Source organism: Pararge aegeria, chromosome 26 (assembly GCF_905163445.1).
Source record: "Pararge aegeria chromosome 26, ilParAegt1.1, whole genome shotgun sequence".
Lineage (NCBI taxonomy): Eukaryota > Metazoa > Arthropoda > Insecta > Lepidoptera > Nymphalidae > Pararge > Pararge aegeria.
In genome coordinates, this window is record NC_053205.1 from 2,167,679 (window position 1) to 2,190,598 (window position 22,920).

General features: G+C 38.7%; 2 protein-coding genes across 2 annotated transcripts in view; one reads left to right on the forward strand and one right to left on the reverse strand.

The window, feature by feature from the left end:
* The window catches only part of LOC120635007 (conserved oligomeric Golgi complex subunit 7), a 31,028-nt gene extending 28,816 nt beyond the window's left edge, over positions 1-2,212 (reverse strand). Inside the window, exon 1 of the mRNA XM_039905914.1 lies at positions 2,194-2,212. The gene's annotated coding sequence lies outside the window, so the exon portion shown is untranslated. The remainder of the gene's footprint in view (positions 1-2,193) is intronic.
* A 216-nt stretch (positions 2,213-2,428) lies between these two features.
* LOC120635000 lies at positions 2,429-13,253 on the forward strand. Its single transcript, XM_039905907.1, has 7 exons — positions 2,429-2,626; positions 2,924-2,999; positions 3,660-3,820; positions 4,730-5,572; positions 6,957-7,217; positions 10,860-11,208; positions 12,978-13,253. The coding sequence occupies exons 3-7, from the start codon at positions 3,735-3,737 to the stop codon at positions 13,251-13,253; spliced, it is 1,815 nt and encodes a 604-aa protein (XP_039761841.1). The 5' UTR covers positions 2,429-2,626; positions 2,924-2,999; positions 3,660-3,734.
* Positions 13,254-22,920: the final 9,667 nt, after the last annotated feature.

The following is a 22,920-nucleotide window of genomic DNA, read 5'->3' on the forward strand; positions in this document are numbered from 1 at the left end:
GTTTTGCAGATATGTTCTGGTAAAGCATCAGAATAATTATCTTCCCCCCAGATTAATCTGGAAAGGCCTCCCTCAAGGCTCTGTTCTCAGTCCTCTGCTCTATAGCATATATACCCACGACCTCGAATTGTCTGTTTCTAGTTTTTGTACCATTTTACTATATGCTGATGATATTGTCCTCTATCACAGCTCAGGCAGTATAGAGGAAGTATCCTGTCGTATCAATTCTGCTTTGTATTATCTAGGCCAGTGGCTGTCTGACCATGGCTTGTCCCTATCAGTGGGCAAATGTCAGGCAGTGGTATTTACAAGGAAGAGATACCTCCCGAACCTCAACATCTCATTTGAAGGTCAAGCAATCAACCTTGCAGTTAAAGCTAAATTTTTAGGTGTTTATTTAGACACACGACTGAATGGAATTGCTCATTCTGAACACATTATCAAAAAATGTGAAAAAGGCATCAATGTACTACGAGCAATAGCGGGAGTTTAATGGGATGCTCACCCCTATACTTTAAAATTATTATATAATGCCTTAGTACGTAGCCACATGGATTACTGTATGTTTGTTTTAGAGCCTTTTAATAAATCAGCTGCTGAAAAGTTAAAAAAAATTCAGTATAGATGCCTTAGAATTATTCTAGGTGCAATGAAATCCTCCCCCACTAATGCTTTGCAGGTAGAATGCGTTGACCCTCCTCTATCCATCCGTCGACAATATCTATATGACCGCTTTATCAGCAAGATGTTACAGCTGTCATCCCATCCTCTTTGGCACCGACTAAGCCAACTATCACACGCACCTTGCTCCCGTAACTCGTCTTCCTACTTGCTAGATAGTTTCCTAAAGTATACCAGCCTTCCTAATCCCCTGACATCTTTCACAATCAACCCACTATATTCAACCCCATTTAAAGCATTAATATACAACCCTTCCATCATCACAGATCTAGGTCTGAGTAAAGGATCCCCAGATACCAATATCAAACTACAAAAGCATATTAGTCAAAATTGGTCAAATCATCTTATTATATATACTGATGCTTCAAAGCTGTCTCCAGAAGGTTGTGTTGGTGCTGCATGTTGGGTTCCTGTTTACAGAATTGTTTTAAAATTTAAATGCCCTCCCGAGTCTTCTGTGTTTACCGGAGAGGCCATTGCTCTTTTGGAAGCAATCCTGTTTGCACTGTCCCATAACGTACAACAGACGGTTATTCTGACTGACTCTTTAAGCTGTTTAATGTCTATTAAAGAAAACCCCTTTCGCAGCAAATCACGATTTCCCATTATCTTAAAAATCCGGAAGGCTCTGCTCTCTTGCAATCAAAAAGGACTATTCATCTTACTGGTTTGGATTCCAAGCCACTCAGGTATTCCAGGAAACGAGACTGCTGACTCATGTGCCAAAACAGCTGTTGAGTCAGGTTCTCTAGATCATTTTAAAAATTCATCGCAGGACCTATGTATTCTTGCCAAAACATATATGGAAACAGCCTGGAAAATTTTTTGGAATGATTCCAAATTGGTTAAGGGTAAGTTTTACGCTACCATCCAACAAAACATACCAAGACAACCCTGGTTTTGTCACTCTCGGAGTACAAATCGCTGGACTTCATCCACAATTTCCCGATTGCGTCTTGGTCATGCTAGCACACCTGTACATCTGGCCAAACTCCGGATAAGGGACAACTCCATCTGTGAGTGTGGCTTGGATGAGGGCACTATAACTCATATTATTTTTAACTGTCCCAAACTTACCTATCCCCTCTATGACGTTCTTCCTCCCAAAGTCCCCCGTCCTTTGAGTGTTAAATGTTTTTTAATGTTTGTTTTCAGTCCTTATTGTAGATTTTTATGTAAATATATAGTAAGTAATAAAATTAAAGTATAATGTACAAAAAATATCCGTGTTAGATATATATGCATGTGTTGTCTGTGCTGCCTTAGGTTAAAGAGCTAACTAGCTAATAACAACTATTTCTTGGTACATATTCAAAATTAACTTTTCATTAGTTTCACCGATCTATCTCCTTCGTGCCTTCTTCATCTACAAGACATTGGCGAAGTACCTTGTGCCCAGTTGGCACAGACAAAAGCCATAAACAAGAATTGAATTGAATTTCTTTATTCAACATAATATGCCCTTCATTTGAATTCATAGGTAACGTGGTATTTGTATCTCTTTAACCTTACCTTTGCCTTTTCCTAATGGGATGGAATAAAGAATAAGGAAAAAAAAAGAACTTAAGCTGCAGCACACTTGAATATAGGCAACGTAGAGTGATTATATTCTCTTTGAAGATAGGTGCAAGTACGTGTAGACTAACTGTAAATATAGCACATGCGTGTCATCACTCATCTATTGATTTATAGTATCTACCACAGATCAGTAACTGTCAGTATCATGTTAATCTGTGGGATCAACAGTCATCTCTGTGGCGAAAATAAAAATGGCTGACAAAAATCTAAAATTGAATTATTGCTGACTAAATACCTACTAAAATATTTCAACAATAATTAAATTTTTATCATTTCTTTTTTAACTTTTTTTGTTTAACTTTTACCGTGATTGTGATACTTTACTTCTTTAATTTAATCTTATGGTAAATTATTATGACTGAAAGAAGTAAGTACATACATAATATAAGAATACTCGTTTAGTCAATTCGGCAGGGGTTTTAATATGAGATGTTATTATAATAATTAAAATAGTATAAGTTTATGAGTACAAGTTTACAATATTATAAGTTTTTTTTATTTGAAGCTCTTTGTTTGGCTTAAATTGGGTAATATATATAATGCAACTGGAACACCCAGAGTTTTTTTTAAACACGAGTTTGAGATCTTTTATTAACATTGGAAGCAGGTGGGTCACCATGGTATTGATGGAAAACCATGGCTTACAAAATTAAACATTTTACAGGGCATGCAAGGAACTATAGAAAAGTCCCAATATAATGTAACAAAAACAGAGCACTCTGACACATCTGATTAGAAAGGTACAAATTTAGTTATTTATTGGAATCTACTTCAATTTTTCTTTTAATTATATTTCATAATTGATGGAACAACCTTGCTCCGGCCAACACTTACATATTACATTATATGGCGCAGAGTGTTGGGTCTTAAGCAAGAAAGACTAAAACAGTCTGCTCATTTTCGAACGAAAGGTCGTGCGAGTGGTGAGCTTTATTTTTATAGTACAAAAGTGACAGCCTTTGAGAGACAACTATTTGAGAGTCGATATGTTTCTCTCGTATGAGAAAGTGCCCTACGCCAAGCTGTGGGATTGGTTCAGGATTATGGTGATGAAAAGTAGTTAATTTATGTACCTTTATAACTTAAACATACTTACGCGAAAACTAACTAAGCGTAAACCACACGCCTACACGTTTATTATGTGTAGATGTATGGTTTACGCTTAATTAGTGTAAAAACAAAATTCCCAGTTAGTCAGTCAGTGTGACAAATTTGAGTGCGACCTGTTAAAAACTCACCCATTAATGCATTGTGTGGCTTTAGGTCTAAACCTCCCTTGTATGAAAGAGGCCTGTACAGGATGAAACTTTACTAGGCTGAGGATAACGTTGATGATAAAACGTCAAGACCTTGTTTTACTTGACTAAAAGTAAACTAATATATGTTGTTCATCGTTTCAGAATAAATGTATAATAGATAATATATATATATATATATAAAGGAATAAAATTAAATATGACATATCATTTGTAAATATGGCTTACGCTAATAACTCCTACAAAAATCTGCTGAGGCGCAGTGAAGAGCCTTGCGACTTTTGTGACAGAATCTTCAAGAACAAGTGAGTCGATTTTTGCCCAATTTATGATTGAATTATTGTAATCGGTTTGAGTTTAACGGAGCTATGAAGTAAAATTGATAAAAAATTTAATTTAATATTTCCCAGTGGAAACTTATTGTTTAGCGGGATAAAAAGTATCCTTTATGTTTACCTGGAATATCAGCTACCAATATACAAAATTTTATTTAAATCCTGAAAGGGTTTCGTGCATCACATAGTTTCCACATGATGCCAGGACAGACAGACAAAAATTAAATAAAAATCTGGTTTGGACTCAGTAAGGATTATGCTTCATAATTCCCCGGTCAAAATTTTCAAAATATATTACATGTACAGAAATCTTCCAGTTACAGTTTTATTATAAGTATAGATGAAATGCATGTACACCCAGTTTGGGCACTTGGACATTGTCAAAAGTCAAAGTCAAAAATATCTTTATTCAAGTAGGCCCACAGGTGGCACTTTTGATGCGTACATAAGAACCACACGGTAGTGAGATGATGGCGATAACCACATTCGTAAACTTAAAACTAAAGCTACGAGGGTTCCAAACGCGTCCTGGTCTAAGAAAAAGCCCACAACAAACTTAGCCGGGTGTTTTTTTTTTGTTATCACCATCCCACAATGTCATTTTAAATTATTAGAAGAGCAACTTGGTTAGAGCAATAATTTACACTCAAGCTTTTTTATCGTTTACGTAGTCCTTTATACTATAATATGACTTTTCTATAAGCTTACGTTTAATACAAACTTTGAACTTTTTAAGAGACATCTCCAAGATGACAATTGGTAGTTTATTGAACGTTACAAATTGCGTACGGACTTTGCTTGTGGACTGCTAATTTTACTCATCCCCACACCAGTAACCTGTACTTTTAGCAAATGTCAATTTATTTTCTCTCATTTCAGACTTGAAAGTATAATACACAATGCTTCACACATCATTATACCTTTGATGAAACAAAACTATTACCAATGTGACGAATGTCTCTCTCATTATTATTCACGAGACCAACTGGATGAACATCATGAAACGAAACACCTGAAGTCAGCTATTAAGAGTCAAACTAGCATAAGGAGTAATTGTAAAGTGAAAATTGAAAATCCAGATGATGAAATTGACATAGAAGACAAAAATGTAGTTGAAACGCTTGTCAAATCTAATTTAAAGGATACCACTACGCAATATAAAAGTTTAATGGAAAATACTGATATCAAATATGATAATGGATGTGATTTTTATGTTAAAGAAGAATGCAGCAGACATAATTCAATAGAGATGGATAGAGACGATAACGGAAGTGAAAATGTTGACGATGAATTATGTAACTACAAAGTTGAATCTATAAAAAGTAGACTTCGATTTGAAGGGGATGATGATATGTTTCATAATAATATTCTAAGCGATTTTATAACGGAATGCAAAGTTAAAATGATTAACGAGCCCATAACGCAGATGCCTATTATTTTAAATAATAGTCACTTGCAGCTGATACAAAATAATAATGTGGTCAAATTGAAAAATAGTACAGATGCATGCAACGATACAGAAACAGACGAATATGAATTTGATAATTTTCTCGTTAGAAATGGTCAGAAGGCTGACAGACATAACGAAACCGTACCCACAATCAATGGACAGATAATTGATAACTTTGCCCCAGAGCCAATATATAATAGTGTACACTATACTGATTTGATAAGGCCTGGTATATTCTTATGTAAATATTGTTGTAAATCATTTCCAAATAGGTAAGTTATTGTTAATATTACAGCCTATTTTTGAGTCTGTGGCCGTCAAAATGAAAAAAATCTAAATTCAAAATTCATTTATTTCTAATTTGCCAAGGTTTATGATTACTAAAGCGGTGACGCAATGTCAGGGGCCAAGTTCGAATCCCAACATGCACCTTTAACTTTCAAAGTTATGTGTGTTTTAAGCAATTAAAATATCACTTGCTTCAACAGTGAAGGAAAACATTGTAAAATTTGAGCTGGCGTACTATTTCTATTTTGCCAAGGTTTATGAGTACTAAAGCGGTGACGCGCTGTCAGGGGCCAAGTTCGAATCCCAACATGCACCTTTAACTTTCAAAGTTATGTGTGTTTTAAGCAATTAAAATATCACTTGCTTCAACAGTGAAGGAAAACATTGTAAAATTTGAGCTGGCGGACTATTTCTATTTTGCCAAGGTTTATGAGTACTAAAGCGGTGACGCGCTGTCAGGGGCCAAGTTCGAATCCCAACATGCACCTTTAACTTTCAAAGTTATGTGTGTTTTAAGCAATTAAAATATCACTTGCTTCAACAGTGAAGGAAAACATTGTAAAATTTGAGCTGGCGGACTATTTCTATTTTGCCAAGGTTTATGAGTACTAAAGCGGTGACGCGCTGTCAGGGGCCAAGTTCGAATCACAACATGCACCTTTAACTTTCAAAGTTATGTGTGTTTTAAGCAATTAAAATATCACTTGCTTCAACAGTGAAGGAAAACATTGTAAAATTTGAGCTGGCGGACTATTTCTATTTTGCCAAGGTTTATGAGTACTAAAGCGGTGACGCGCTGTCAGGGGCCAAGTTCGAATCCCAACATGCACCTTTAACTTTCAAAGTTATGTGTGTTTTAAGCAATTAAAATATCACTTGCTTCAACAGTGAAGGAAAACATTCTAAAATTTGAGCTGGCGGACTATTTCTATGTTGCCAAGGTTTATGAGTACTAAAGCGGTGACGCGCTGTCAGGGGCCAAGTTCGAATCACAACATGCACCTTTAACTTTCAAAGTTATGTGTGTTTTAAGCAATTAAAATATCACTTGCTTCAACAGTGAAGGAAAACATTGTAAAATTTGAGCTAGCGGACTATTTCTATTTTGCCAAGGTTTATGAGTACTAAAGCGGTGACGCGCTGTCAGGGGCCAAGTTCGAATCCCAACATGCACCTTTAACTTTCAAAGTTATGTGTGTTTTAAGCAATTAAAATATCACTTGCTTCAACAGTGAAAGAAAACATTGTAAAATTTGAGCTGGCGGACTATGTATTTCCCTCTCACTCGGTTTCGCAACTACCTTCATTCCGTTACGATTTTTTCCCAATGTTGTTATTAGTTATAACTTCAAAAATTTTAATTTTCAGGTTATCTGTAATACAACACGAGCCGGCTCACATGAAAATGAGAAAGCCACGTCCGATATTATGTACGTACTGTGACAGGTACATTGCTGGTAACCATGTGCACCTCCATAGGCACATAAACAGGGAGCATCCCGGTGCTAACATGAAAAAGAAGCACCATACTTCCCAATGCAAGCGTTGTGGGCTCAAGTTCCGGAAATATAGGCCCCACGTCAGAAATTACCATGCCTACGACTGCCCCGGATGTGGGAAGGAATATGGGTATGTAACTATTTAACTTTATGGACACGCAATCCAGTTAGGTAGGTCCAAAAGTCCAAAGGTCCAGCTCGAGGGACAGTGTTCCGGAAACTATGTGACATTCTTTCATCCAAAATACCTCAGTGCCTGAAGACCAAAATCTTTGAACAGTGCAAGTTGTTAGTGATGACTTATGGCTCCGTAACAAATGGCGTGCATTTCATATATGCACAAATGCACTGCCTACCCATAAAATTTCATTAATTTTTTTAACTTATTGTAACCAATGCATAGTCATTGACATATGGATAGTCAATAAAATTCTAAAATATCGAATAGTGCAGGGCTTCCCCACCCTGCAGCTATATAATTATCTCTCACTTGAATCGGAAGAAAATTTTATACCATTTTCCAGCTTTATACCCTGGTCAATAATCTTGTGCACGCTACTGTCTCCTATGAAGGCTCAGGGTCACAGCGGGCGATGAAGAGAGCTATGTTAGGAGTATCTCTACGTGATCTAATCAGAAATGAGGAGATCCGTAGAAGAACCAGAGTTACGGACACAGCTCAATGAGTAGCAAATCTGAAGTGGCAATGGGTGCAGCACATAGTTCAAAGAACCCATGGATATTGGGGTCCTAAGGTGCTGGAATGGGGCCTCATACCATTAAACGCAGCGTTGGTAGTTTACAACGAGGTGGACGGATGACATCAAGGGAGTTGCAGAGAGCCTAGCGGCAGAAGACAGTGATATTTGGAACTCCCCACAAAAGACCTGTGTCCAGCTGTGGACGTCCAATCGGTTTATATGATTGTCTACCCACGTTTACTTATTCGAATGCGTGAACATTAACTACGATTTGTCTGGAATTCAAGGAGTGCCATCTAGTTATGATACTGGGAAACAGTATTATCCGCCTAAGCTATATTTTCTGGTGTTGATTTGCACACCATGCCAGCTCCTTCAGAGTGCATTGTGAGCGATTTTCCACCTACGTTTCCTTATTACATGGTGTGAAAGTTAACTAGGATTTGTATTGAATCTAAAGAGCGCCATCTAGTTATGAGAATGGTAAACGGTATTGTCCGCCTAAGCTATATTTTCTGGTTTTGATGAGCGTATTATGCCAGCTCCTTCAGATAGCCTAGTGTGCGATTTTCCACCTACGTTTCCTTATTACATGGTGTGAAAGTTAACCACGATTTGTATTGAATCTAAAGAGCGCCATCTAGTTATGAGAATGGTAAACGGTATTGTCCGCCTAAGCTATATTTTCTGGTTTTGATGAGCGTATTATGCCAGCTCCTTCAGATAGCCTAGTGTGCGATTTTCCACCTACGTTTCCTTATTACATGGTGTGAAAGTTAACCACGATTTGTATTGAATCTAAAGAGCGCCATCTAGTTATGAGAATGGTAAACGGTATTGTCCGCCTAAGCTATATTTTCTGGTTTTGATGAGCGTATTATGCCAGCTCCTTCAGATAGCCTAGTGTGCGATTTTCCACCTACGTTTCCTTATTACATGGTGTGAAAGTTAACCACGATTTGTATTGAATCTAAAGAGCGCCATCTAGTTATGATACTGCGAAACAGTATTGTCCGCCTAAGCTATATTTTCTGGTGTTGATGTGCACACCATGCCATCTCTTTCAGACAGCCTAGTGTAAGATTTTCCACAATTTTCGTGGGTTTATAATATTAGTGGGATAGTTGGTTAGGATAACATTAATAGGATTATGACATCAGTAGGATAATAATATTGTTTCTTAACCGTATTATTAGAGTCAAAAGTAAAAGTCAAATATTTTTTTATGAAAATTTATATTATATTAAAAATTCATTTATTAAAAGGTCTAATTTATATGCACTTTTGAAACGTCAAGTATGTATGTTATAGTGACTCTACCACCGGTTCGGAAAGCAAATTCCACCGAGAAGAGCCGGCAAGAAACTCAGTATTTGCTCTTTTCCAACATCAACATTTACAATCATTTTTCTATATTGCGGGAGATGAGAGCGAGGCTGTCGAATCTACCTTGTCATTAAGGAATTCGTCAAATGTATAGAAACCTCGCTGTATTAGATGTGTTTTTACACATTTCTTGAATGTATGTATTGGTAGGTCAAGAATTACCTTAGGAATCATGTTTTAAAAGCGTATACAACCCCACAAAGGAGTTTTCCTTTTGTAAAGAAGTTTTTGTAAGAAAGTTTATTATTCATTGTAAAGTCAACATCTGAGGATGCTCCGGTTTCGGAGCGAAACGTGCGTAGAGGGTACATTGCCGAAGATCTGTTTGGTGTGGAGTATAAGGATTGAAGAAATTATAAATTACACCGTACAGATTCTCCTGCTTTTCGCGGACTATAGCAAGTTAAGCTTAACTTTCATAATATAATATGGAATTTCGCAAAGTAACGCCTGCTTCGATTCAAATATTTATTTATTTAAGTAGGCACAGACGGATCTTCTGATGCTTACAATACATAAAATGTGTGCATTGCTTTAGGATTAAATTAAATGTGGAATTATAATATTAGTAGGTTATTATACCAGCTTCTCGGTAGAATTTGCCATCAGAACCGGTGGTAGAGTAACTACGAACAGAAATATTTGATGTTTCAAAAGTGCTTTTATTAGGCCTACTTCAAATAAATAAATTTTGAATTTTAATTAAGTGGAATTATAATATAAGTAGGTTTAATATTATAAATGAATGAATATACTTTTATTGCACACCACAAAAAGTACACAAAAAAAAGAAAAGTATCACAAAACAACGTATACAATAAATAATCATTTATCTGCCGACGGCCGACTGGCGCAGTAGGCAGCGACCCTGCGTTCTGAGTCCATGGCCGTGGGTTCGATTCCCACAGCTAGCTGGAAGATGTTTGTGCGATGAACATGAATGTTTTTCAGTGTCTGGGTGTTCATCTGTATATTAAAAGTATTTGTGTATATTATTCATAAAAATATTCATCAGTCATATAAGTACTCTTAACACAAGCTATGCTCACTTTGGGGCTATATATATATATATATATATATATATATATATATAACGGAGGCCGAAGTGGCACCTCATTATCGACGGCGAGTTCTTCTTCTTGATCCGATTGCATAATTGTGGGTACTCGGGCAAATAAACGCGAGAAGCTAATCACATGATTTATTGCACACAATATTTCCACTTCGAATAATAATTAACACACTGTAGTTCACACAGATATCACTTTTAAACACTTTGTAAATAACTAGGTAAATAGCACTATGTAGCGAACGATGGGTTTGGCGCGGCGGTGTGACTAGAGACCATGCTCCACTAAGCTCTCAACAACAACTGTCCACCGGGCACCAGCCCTACTCTAAACGAATCGTCAACCCCCGCCACACCAACCCCACCTAGGTTTGAATGTCAAACTCAACCGAACGATTGACCTCAAAATGTCCAAGTCAATTGAGTGACTTAATTTTGAATGTCGAAGTCAATTGAGCGATTAAATAAACTAGAACAAACAATACCTGAGTTCGCACATAGACGGCGCTTCACAATTTTGTGTAGTACAACTATTTTATAACAGATGGCGTTGTAAATAATAATCACTTTAATTTTAATCTCCGACATATATTTATTTATTTATATTTATTTACAGAATAACGGAGCTGGCAGATCTAAACGAGCACATAAGCAATTGTGTGATACAAAATGTAACGTCAAAAATGGTGAATGTCTGTGAAATATGCTATCGCTTTGTCAAAGTGAAAACCAATCTGAAATATATATCAACGGGCACGACGGTCAACGAGCCCGGAGTTAGACACCCATGTGCAATGTGCGGCAAGAAGTTCTTTGAACTGAAAACTATCAAACGTATAATATACGGTGGAAAACTGAATGTTAGAGGTTATCACAAAATGAGGAGGCCGCTGTCCAACGAGGAGAGGTTGAAGAAGTTTCAGAATCGGTTGAAGAAAATAAATTTATTAAATAAATTTTACTCGGTGATTTTATTTGCATGGAAAAAAATTGACGTTCGTAACTGAACTTTCGTTACCTGTGACGTATGTGACGTACGTGGAATTTTTTTCTTCCTTTAATAGCCAGCTACCAGAACAGAATTAATTTAACGTTTTCATGTAAGAAAGTTTTTGTAAGAAAGTTTATTATTCATTGTAAAGTCAACATCTGAGGATGCTCCGGTTTCGGAGCGAAACGTGCGTAGAGGGTACATTGCCGAAGATCTGTTTTCATAACCAGCTACGAAAGATTTCTATTGCCGTATTCGTAGCTGGTTATTAATTAAGTAAAATTTTACCACTTTCTTAGGTATCTTTCGTAACCACGTTCTCTACTGGCCACGCTGGCCAACACTAACACGCTGGCCAAGATCATGTCGGTAGACTTCACATGTCTTTGAGGGTATTTTTAATAACTCAAAGACATCTTGGCTCCCTCACGACGTTTTCCTTCAGATTTCATTGCGAATAAAAAAGTTAGATGTCTTCGAACTCTGCCTCACCGAAAGTATAGCCAAAGAGTAGTCGGGCCGGTAACGCGTTGATTAGGCATGATGACAGTAACATAGAATCGCTAAAATTTTGTGTTGTTAATGACATATAATTCATGTATTTTGAAAAACGGATTTTTATTTAATTTCTCAGCGAGATTGATATTTATTTTGAATAAACAGAACTGAAGAAATGTAGCGTTCCGCCATGAGAGGTGAAACGCTGAGTTCAAAATTATGACGTCACGTCTATATAAACATGATTTTTGCTTGAACTTCGATTATCCCAGCCTAAGTTTATGTTATCAATACCAAAATCATTATTCTTTAGCCTTACTAAAGACCTAATTGGCGGATACGGCCATGACAACCATATTTAACAGGAAATATTTTTTTTAAATAAATATAATTCGCAATTTATATTTAAAAAAAACCTTATACTTCTGGGACAAAATATATAATTGGACTAGTGGACCCGCGCGGCTTCGTCCTCGAATAAGTCCACTTAAAAAAAAACGCTCGTTAATCTAAAACTCCGTTGCGCGGATTTTGAAAGACAAATATGGAAAAAATAGCGATGCTATGCTGTAGAAGCTGTTTTCTTTTCCGGGATAAAAAGAAGACTATGAGCTATGCCAGATTATATTGTAGGTATCTCTGCCAAATTTTAGCCAAATCGGTTCATTCGTTGTGGCGTTAAAGCGTAACAAACATTCATCCATGCATACATCCATCCATCCATACATATATTCTCACGAACTTTCGCATTCATGATATTAGTAGAATCGTACGCATGCATTCGATCGTTGTCCCATATGCCTTGCAACTTGCTATCTGCGAAGAATTATGTCCTTGATTTCCGACAATATTCATCAGATCTTCATTAAAATTAGCCAATACGTGCTTGTTAGAACACAATGTCAAATAAAAAAATAATAATTAAAATCGGTGGTGGAAACTTATTGTTTATCGGAATAAAAAGTATCCTATATGATGAGGGGGTCGGAGTTGCTCGGGGGGTCGGAGTTGCTCGCGTCCGTAGGTTATACCAAAACTAGGTCCGAAACCTCTTTACCCTACACGTGACCCCTGGGTGGTGCCAAACGAGCAACATAGGTGGTAGGCTTCGGCCGAGGCTAGAATAACCACCCTGCGAGCAAAGCCGCGTCGCCAAGCGACTCGTCGTATTCCGGTGCGATGCTCGTAGTAGCGTTTTTTTCAAGGGGTATGGGTATGTACAGTTGCGCTGAGTATTAATGACAGGGCCCAATTTGTGAGGTGTCTGCGCTGGACGTCTGGATTTGGAGGCTAGCGGGATCCGAAGCACGGTGCACCGCTGGCCGACCGCAGTTAGTAGGGGGCCCAATTAGTAGGTTCGCCACCTATGAAAGGCTGCCCCGCCAACTAGCGAAAAATCCTGGGATGGCCTCCATCGTGCCGGTTGGCGACCGAAGAGAGGATCCGATGGCAATTCCCAGGGGGGTTCGGGCGTCCCCGCAGTCTCCAGTCGAGCCTTCCTACTGTGCGGTCACTTCGTAAATCGTGGAGTCAATGAACTTAGCGCCTCGTACAGCTGTCATTCCCCTTCCTATTCATCCTTGCATACAATGGAACCGAAAAAAAAGAAGAGTAAGTTTTCACAGCGGTTGCACCTCCTCTCGTTAAAAGTGCACCTGTCAAATATTAGAGGACTGCACTCTAATCTCCTTGCAGTCCACCACCATCTAGAGACTGAAAGGCCGCATTTACTCTTCTTGACGGAGACGCAAATCGGAAGACCAGCGGATATAGCATACCTGCAGTACCCCGGATACACGCTTGAGCATAACTTTAGATCACGTGCGGGGGTATGTTTGTTTGCAAGAAATGATATCTGCTGTCGGCGTCTTCGCAACTTGGAGGTACCCGACTTTTCTATCTTGTGGTGCTTATTGGATACGGGCATGGAGCAGATCATTTATGCGTGTACCTATCGGTCGCACAGCGGTGATATGGAGACAACTCGAATGTTCGAGTACCTCAGCGAGACGGCTGATACCGTCCAGTGTCGATATCCGACTGCTAAACTGGTTTTCTTGGGGGACTTTAATGCTCACCACAAGGATTGGTTGTTCCCATACCAAAATACCGACCACGCCGGGAGAGAGACGCTGAAATTTGCCCTGGCGTTTGACCTCTCTCAGCTAGTCCACGAAGCAACTCGGATACCTGACGTTGACGGTCATTCTCCTAACTGTCTTGACCTTCTGTTGACCACCGACCCAGACCGGTTTTCAGACTGGGATGAAATGCGACGCTTTTTTGCATGTTATCCCTGGCGACAAACTTGCTTCTCTTCTGATGATCCGTCGAACTGCGAGAAAGCCATATCGGAAGTGATACGTCAAGCAATGGAGTTTTTTATACCTTACGCTGACGTATCGCTAGATAGCAAGATTCCACGCTGGTACAATGCAGAATGCGCCCAAGCTAAAGCTCGTAAGAACATGGCTTTTGCTGCATGGGCTGACGCGCGTGCCCAAAAAGCTCCGGACATCAGTACGAAAAAGCGAGCCTTTAATTATGCCGCCAAGTCCTACAAGAAGGTTCTTAGGAAGGCTCGTTTCAACCGCACTAATCGAATTGGGGCCAAATTAGCATCATATCCGCGTGGAAGTAAAGCCTTTTGGTCTCTTTCGAAGTCGGTGGAAGCGAACTTTTGCCGTCCTTCGCTGCCACCTCTGCTAAAGCCGGATGGGGCGCTGGCTTTTACTGCAACAGAAAAAGCTAACATCTTAGCGACTCTGTTTGCTGAAAATTCACGTCTCGATTCTGGAAGCGCCTCTCCACCTACCCTTTCACCCTGCGACTCCGTCATGGCAGAGATAAAGATTCGCCAAGGTGAGGTTTTAAAAGTGCTGCGCAATCTAGACGTGAATAAGGCCAGCGGCCCAGACGGGATACCAGCAATAGTGCTCAGAACCTGTGCTGCCGAGCTGTCTCCAGTACTAACACGTTTGTTTCGCCTCTCGTTCAAAAATGCCCAAATCCCGAAAGCTTGGAAGGTTGCCAACGTACAACCGGTACCTAAGAAGGGTAGTCGTGCAGACCCGGCCAACTACAGGCCTATTGCAATCACCTCCATACTTTGCAAAAGTATGGAGCGTGTATTGAACCACCGGCTCCTGGCATACCTCGAGAAAAATGACCTTCTGTCGGATCAACAGTACGGCTTTCGTCGTAATAGATCGACGGGGGATCTTTTAGTGTATGCCACTCACATCTGGGGCGAGGCCATTGACAAACATGGTGAAACGCTAGCCGTTTCCCTTGACGTGTCAAAGGCTTTTGACCGGGTCTGGCATGAAGGCCTTTTAAAAAGGTTACCTAGCTACGGGATACCCACTAGTCTCATCAACTGGATATCTGATTTCCTGAGTGGACGATCTTTCCGAGTTGTCTTAGCTCCTCGTCAGATCAAATGGCAATCAATGCCGGTGTCCCTCAGGGGTCTGTTCTCTCCGCTACACTTTTCCTGCTTCACATTAATGATCTGTTGAAACCCGGTATCTTTGGGTACGCAGATGATAGCACTGTAACGGAGAGATATATGCCCGGTCCCCGTGCTAGTGGTGCTGAAATTTTAGGACACAGAGAGGCTTTGGTGGAACGCATTAATCTGACCTTAAATGAGGTGTCTGATTGGGGAGACGCCAATTTGGTCAAATTTAATGCTACCAAAACGCAAGCGTGTTTATTTACTACCAAACGGAGTCCATTTCCCCTGACTCCGACTTTCCGAGGTATATCTTTGCCTATTACCGACAGTTTAGAGCTTCTAGGTGTCAATATTTCATCCAACCTCAACTTTGGACAATACATCGAATCCAGGGCAAAAACAGCTGGCAAGAAACTGGGCATCCTCAATAAGGTCAAGCGGTACTTCACGCCTGAACAGCTTCTTACCTTGTACCAAGCTCAAGTTCGATCGTGCATGGAGTACTGTTCCCATTTATGGGATGGCTCTGCCAAGTATCAGCTTGATGCCCTGGATTCGGTTGATCGCCGTGCTAGAAGGCTCATCGGTGACCTAGCCAATAAAAAACTTAAGAGTTTGGAACATCGTCGCAAGGTTGCCTGCCTTTCGGTATTCTATAGGATATATTTCGGAGAGTGTGCTCAAGAACTATTTGATCTAGTTCCCCCCTCGCCTTTTTACCATCGAACCGCGAGGCACCGGAAGGATCTGCATCCCTACGTGGTCGATATACCGCGGACGCGTACGAAGCGCTTCGCATCTTCGTTTCTAATTCGCACCGCTAGGATCTGTAATGCTCTTCCAGCTTCCATTTTCCCCAGTTCTTACAACAAATCAAGAGTGAATAGGCATCTTCTAGGCAAGCGCGCTCCACCTTAGGCTGCATCATCGCTTACCATCAGGTGTGATTGCAGTCAAGCGCTCGTCTATAAATATAAAAAAAAAAAAAAAAAAAAAATGAACCGGGATATCAGCTGCCACTATACCAAATTTTATTAAAATCCGTTCAGTGGTTTTCACGTGATGCCCGGACAGACAGACAGACAGACAAAAATTAAATAAAAATCTGTTTAGGACAGTATCATGTAATGTACAGTGTATGTGGCATGTACATGTGTACAGTGGCATGAAAGTCTTCTGCACAAGCTTCCAGCCTACGGGTTACCCATTAGTTTTTGCAACTGGATCGCTGATTTCTTGAGTGGACGATTTTTTCGGGTTGTCGTCGATGGGTCCTCGTCTGACCTAATGGCCATCAACGCTGGTGTCCCTCAGGGATCGGTTCTTTCCGCTACGCTCTTCCTGCTGCATATAAATGGTCTGTTAAAACCCGGCATCTTTGGGTATGCAGATGACAGCACTGTGACGGTTAGATACATGTCCAGTCCACGAGCTAGTGGAGACGAAACTCTTGTGCTCAGAGAGGCCTTGGTGGAACGCGTTAATCTGGCCTTAAGCGAGGTGTCCGATTGGGGTGACACTAATCTGGTACAGTTTAATGCTTCCAAAACCCAAGCGTGTTTGTTTTCCGCCAAACGGAGTCCGTTCCCCCTAACTCCGACTTTCCGAAATGTATCTGTGCCAATCACGAATAGTATTGAGCTCCTAGGTATCAGCATTTCGTCCAATCTAAGCTTTGGACAATGCATCGAGTCCAAAGCTAAAACTGCTGGCAAAAAACTTGGCATCCTCAACAAAGTTAAGCGCTACTTCACGCCAGAACAGCTTCTAACCCTGTACCAAGCTCAGGTTCGGTCGTGCATGGAGTACTGCAGCCATTTATGGGATGGCTCTGCCAAGTACCAGCTCGATGCTTTGGATTCGGTGGATCGTCGTGCTAGGAGACTCATTGGCAACGACCTTGTAGTCAGTAGACTTCAAAGCCTTGAACACCGGCGCAAGGTTGCTGGTCTGGCTGTTTTCTACAAGATACATTTCGGAGAGTGTGCTCAGGAGCTATTCGATTTGGTCAAACCATCTCCTTTCTACCATCGAACTGCGAGGCACCAAAAGAATCTGCACCGTTACGTGGTTGAAATACCATCAACACGTACGAAGCGTTTTGCTTCTTCCTTTCTGATCCGCACCGCAAAGGCCTGGAATGCCCTCCCATCTTCCGTCTTCCCTGATACCTATAATCTGGGTACCTTCAAATCAAGAGTGAATAGGCATCTTCTAGGCAAGCGCGCTTCATCTTAGGCTGCATCATCATTTACCATCAGGTGTGATTGCAGTCAAGCACTTGTCTATATACTTTAAAAAAAAAAAAAAAAAATCCGTTATAAAGCATCCCCGGGTCAAAATTTTCAAAATATATTAAATGTACAGAAATCTTCCATTTACAGTTTTATTATAAGTATAGATTTAGTAGTTACGACCGAACATCACAGGGCTCATGTTTTTCAAAATTAGTCGTGCCTATTCAAAAAATGTTAAAAAACTTCAGTTTATTTGTATAGATAAGTGTTTACGCCAACTTTGTTGTCGGGCATCAATAAAATATAAGGTAAAGCACCTCGTAAAGTACAACGTCACTACACACGATGGCTGCCAGTGAGAGACGTAATGTCTACGTGTTTACGAGTGCGCAGTGCACATGCAGTTTCTATTAATGTTTAGCTAGAACGTTTTAGCTGTTGATTTTTTTTAATAGCGCAGATGTACAAACTACTTATGTAGGTACTTACAATTTCAATTTATTCAGCAATACATAATGTTACATTTATAATACAATCCCACTAATATTATAAATGTGAATGTAAGTTTGTTTGTTACGCTTTCATGCAAAAACTACTGAACCGATCATCACGAAACTTTGTACACATATTCCTGAAGGTATTAGAAGTAATATAGGAAGCTTTTTATCTCGAAATTCAGCTCGGTTCCTTTGGGAGAGGGGATGGGTGTTTGACGATTTTACACCATAACTCCGACAAATTATAAATGATTTAAATAATTATTTTTGTACTATAGAGGTTATAATATGAGTTTAATTGTGCCCAAACTTTGTGAAGATTTGATGAATGTGGTTGGAGATAGAGGACAGAACTCCTCAGCGGACAGCAGCAAACCCCTCATTTAAGGCTTAGCGATACTGAATACTTTAAATGTTTAGTAGAGATCTCGCGGACGAAGTCGCGGGCAATAGCTAGTATATACATAAATACCAAAATGTATAGATACTAATACATATATAATTTAAATAAATATACGTAATATAAAATTACATAATATATATATTGATATATATATATATATACATAATATATATATATTGACGGCCGATTGGCGCAGTTTGCAGCAACCCTGCTTTCTGAGCCCAGGGCCGTGGGTTCGATTCCCACAACTGGAAAATGTTTGTGTGATGAGCATGAATGTTTGTCAGTGTCTGGGTGTTTATATGTATATTCTAAGTATTTATGTATATTATTCATAAAAATATTCATCAGTCGTCTTAGTACCCAAAGCACAAGCTACGCTTACTTTGGGGCTAGATGGCGGTGTGTATTGTCGTAGTATATTTATTTTATTTATAATATATATAAATACTAGCTTCGGCCCGCGACTTCGTCTGCGTGGACTTCATAATTTGGTTTAAAGCTTCGCTCGTTAACAATTTTCAATTTTCCCTCGGGAACTACTTAAGACATCGGGATTAAAGGTAGCCTATATTATTTTCCATAAGAAAGTCTACATGCATGCCAAATTTCATTCAAATCGGTTCAGCCGTTCCTTTCTACTTTCACATTTATAATATTAGTAGGATATATAACATAAATATAAATAAATAAATATACTACGACAATACACACATCGCCATCTAGCCCCAAAGTAAGCGTAGCTTGTGTTATGGGTACTGCATGTGATAGCTGATGAATATTTTTTTTTATGAATATAATACGCATAAATACTTATAATTTACAGATAAACACCCAGACACTGAAAAACATTCATGTTCATCACACAAACATTTTCCATTTGTGGGAATCGAAACCACGACCTTGGACTCAGAATGCAGGGTCGCTGCCCACTGCGCCACTCTGGCGTCAAACCGTTTAAGATATATCATACTGAGGTATGATGATGCCACAGAAATCAAATCCGGTCATGTCACAAATCAAACTTGTGACCCGAGAGAAATGCCGCGGCGTCATCGGCTTGGTGAAATAATAGTTATTAATAAACGTTTAGGAAACAAAGGCAAGACACGTCTGCGACGCTGGGCGGCTACACGAACGCAATTAGCGAAAACCTAATTATAACATGTAGCACGCAAGCCAATGCTAATTTGCTTATAATATCTCCTGTAGTTAAATTACTATTACTGCTACTAAATCGGGTTAAACTAAGGGCAGTTGTAGGTATGATAATAGGGACTGCCCATTAAACATCTGGGTACCTTCAAATCAAGTGGGAATAGGCATCTTCTAGGCAAGCGCGCTTCATCTTAAGCTGCATCAGCACTTACCATCAGGTGTGATTGCAGTCAAGCACTTGTCTATATATTAAAAAAAAAAAAAAAAATCTTTCCTTTCCATGTTAGATATAACTGACAGCTCTCTCTGCAGAGCATGTATGGAGACAGATACACGTAATGCTCCAATGCAAATGAGTGTGGATACATGTGGATTGTACTTATATATATATATATAAAATATAAATATATATATATATATATATGTAAGTACAATCCGCATGTATATATATTGTAAAAATATATATATATATATATATATATATTAACAATTTTATGGCAATTTACATCAAATTTGATCACCATTTTGTTATTATAAAATTTCTTACGTATTTTGTACTTGATAGTAATAGGTATGCAAAATTGTTTTTAATACCTGAGTAAACGACGTATTGTTATCAGTGTGAGTGTTATTGTGTCATCAGTAATTTTATTGTAAACAAATGTATCATTTAACTTGTAATATAAGAAGAGTATGCATGCAGCAGATATGCACTTTCAATATAGAAATAATTTGTGATGTAATTTTTTTTTGTAAAGCTGTAGCGACCCTGCTTTCTGAGTCCAAGGCCGTGGGTTCGATTCCCACAACTGGACAATATTTGTGTGTTGAACATGCATGTTTTCAGTGTCTGGGTGTTTATTATAAGTATGTGTGTATATTATTCATAAAAAAATATTCATCAGTTATCTTAGTACCCATAACACAAGCTAAGCTTACTTTGGGACTAGATGGCGATCTGTGTATTGTCGTAGTATATTTATTTATTTATGATTTATCATCACTCCACAAAGGACCCCACACTCTGGTCTGTTCTGATGGTAGGCGAGCCGCTAAGCGATTTAGCGTTCCGGTACGATGTCGCGTAGAAACCGATTAGGGAATAGGTTTAATATAACTGTCATACCTTACAGGTTATGCCATTATAATAATTGCTGTCAACTGCTAAATGCAATGAAGTTACTAACCGTTTGTTCGAGAAACCATTCAAAAGTGGAGTGTTTTTTGATGCCTCAATATTAGTCGAGTACACGGTTTCTGTATATTCTTAATGTATTCTTAATGTCTGTGGCGTCAAAGTAAAATGGACCTTAAGTTCAACATTCTACAGTTAAGCAATTTTACAAACGTTCTATCGAAAGCTTATCTGAAGAATTGTAGGCAAATTTGAGATTTATCGTAAATGTGTATAAGCTCCATTTTACTGTGCTGTCCAAGTAACTGTTCACTCGAAAACGACCCCTCGATTGCGAGCGTTCAATCCTTATACTAAAGGTAGTTTTGTTTTTCTAAAATAATAATTTATTGTGAGTAAAAACTGTTTACACTACCACCATGCGCGACGCCATACTTATGTAAACCGCAAAGTAAACAGCAAGTTATATATATTATCAGCATCATCATCTTAACCCATCACCGGTTTTGTGTGGGGTTAAAAGATTGAAGAAATTGTTGTTTTTATGCTTATAGGAGTTGGGAACGCACAATAACTGTTTATTATGAATATGAAACACATTTACGTTATAAGTTTTATATCTTCCGTTAGAAGCTAAGATTTCAACATTGAGTTCTTATTAACAGTTAACAGTTTTAAGCTTGTCTAAGCATAGACAAATAATGTTGCTAGTGACATAAAGTACAAAGGCGAATCGCCACAATACTAATGATAAATTACACAATACAGATTCTCCTTCTTTTCGAGGAGTATAGCAAATTATACCTATTTTTTTTCTCTTTATTTCCAATGGCCTTTGTTCTGAATAGACTAGCGACTGGCGAGTCGCGAACGCGAAATTTAATGTATTTTTAACGCGTTGAAAGACGCGCCGGCGTGCGAAAAACATGACATTGAAAAAAAAACACTGTTACAGACAGAAAACTCATAGGCATACAGGCTTCCTCGCGATGTTTTCCTTCACTATGTGATATTATGAGGTGAACAAATTGTGTACTTACATACACGCGTTAGAAGTTATACTTCTTTGGCGTAACAAGATAAAAATCTTTTCAATAATTTTATCTTTCGCCAAACGACACTAACAAAATAAAAAAGGTATTGTTTGAATTATTGAAAGTCAACTGTCATACCTTTTTTTGAAAAACTAAAATGTTGTATAGCTAACTACAGGTGTGCGCGCGCATCGTAAAAATTTACTCTCATCACTTCAAATTCAAATTCAAATTCAAATTCACAATTAATTTATTCATGTAGGCCTATCACAGGCAACTATGAAGCGTTCATACATATATAAATAAATAAATAAATATATTACGACAATACACACATCGCCATCTAGCCCATAATATACATATAAACACCCAGACACTGAAAAACATTCATGTTCATCACACAAACATTTTCCAGTTGTGGGAATCGAACCCACGGCCTTGGACTCAGATAGCAGGGTTGCTGCCCACTGCGCCAATCGGCCGTCTATATCTATACATATGTTAACATAATTGTAAGGGGATGGTGATAACTTCGTACGCCAGCTTAAGCCTAAAGCTACGAGTGTTCCACTGGCGCCCTGGTCTAAGAAGAGCCCACAACAAACTTAGCCGGATAAAATTTTTAATTTTTCCTTAACACGTCAAAAGAAGTAAAATTTTCGAGTGTGATTTTACAGTGTATGTATTAATAATCATATAAAAGTAAACACAACATGCATTTTCCGGAAAGATACTTTGGATCACTAAAATAACAATTTCATAGCAAGTGAGCATCTGGAATTCTTACATTATTATTAGATAGAACCGGACCCGCGCGACTTCGTCCGCGAATAAGTCGACATTAAAAAACCACGTCTATCTAAAAAAAAATCTTAATCAATCGAAAACTCCGTTGCGCGGATTCTGAAAGACAAATGGGAAAAAATAGCGATGCTTTCCTGTAGAAGCTGTTTGCTGTTCCGGGATAAAAAGAAGCCTATGAGCTATGACAGACTATATCGTAGGTATCTCTGCCAAATTTTAGCCAAATCAGTTCATTCGTTGTACATCCATCCATCCATACATCTATTCTCACAAACTTTCGCATTTATAATATTAGTAGGATGGTACGCATGCATTCGATCGCTGTCCCATATGCCTTACACCTTGCTGTTATCTGTGAAGAATTATGTCCCTGATCTCCGACAATATTCATCAGATCTTCATTAAAATTAGACAATACATGTTTGGTAGTATACACTGTCAAATAAAAAAAGAATGATTA

What these genes read in the sequence shown, in the direction of transcription:
- LOC120635000 (XM_039905907.1), top strand. Translation starts at nt 3,735, where the DNA reads ATGGCTTACGCTAATAACTCCTACAAAAATCTGCTGAGGCGCAGTGAA. An exon ending in TGTAAATCATTTCCAAATAG is followed by an intron (nt 5,573 to 6,956) that starts GTAAGTTATTGT and finishes TTTAATTTTCAG; the next exon opens with GTTATCTGTAATACAACACG. An exon ending in GGATGTGGGAAGGAATATGG is followed by an intron (nt 7,218 to 10,859) that starts GTATGTAACTAT and finishes ATTTATTTACAG; the next exon opens with AATAACGGAGCTGGCAGATC.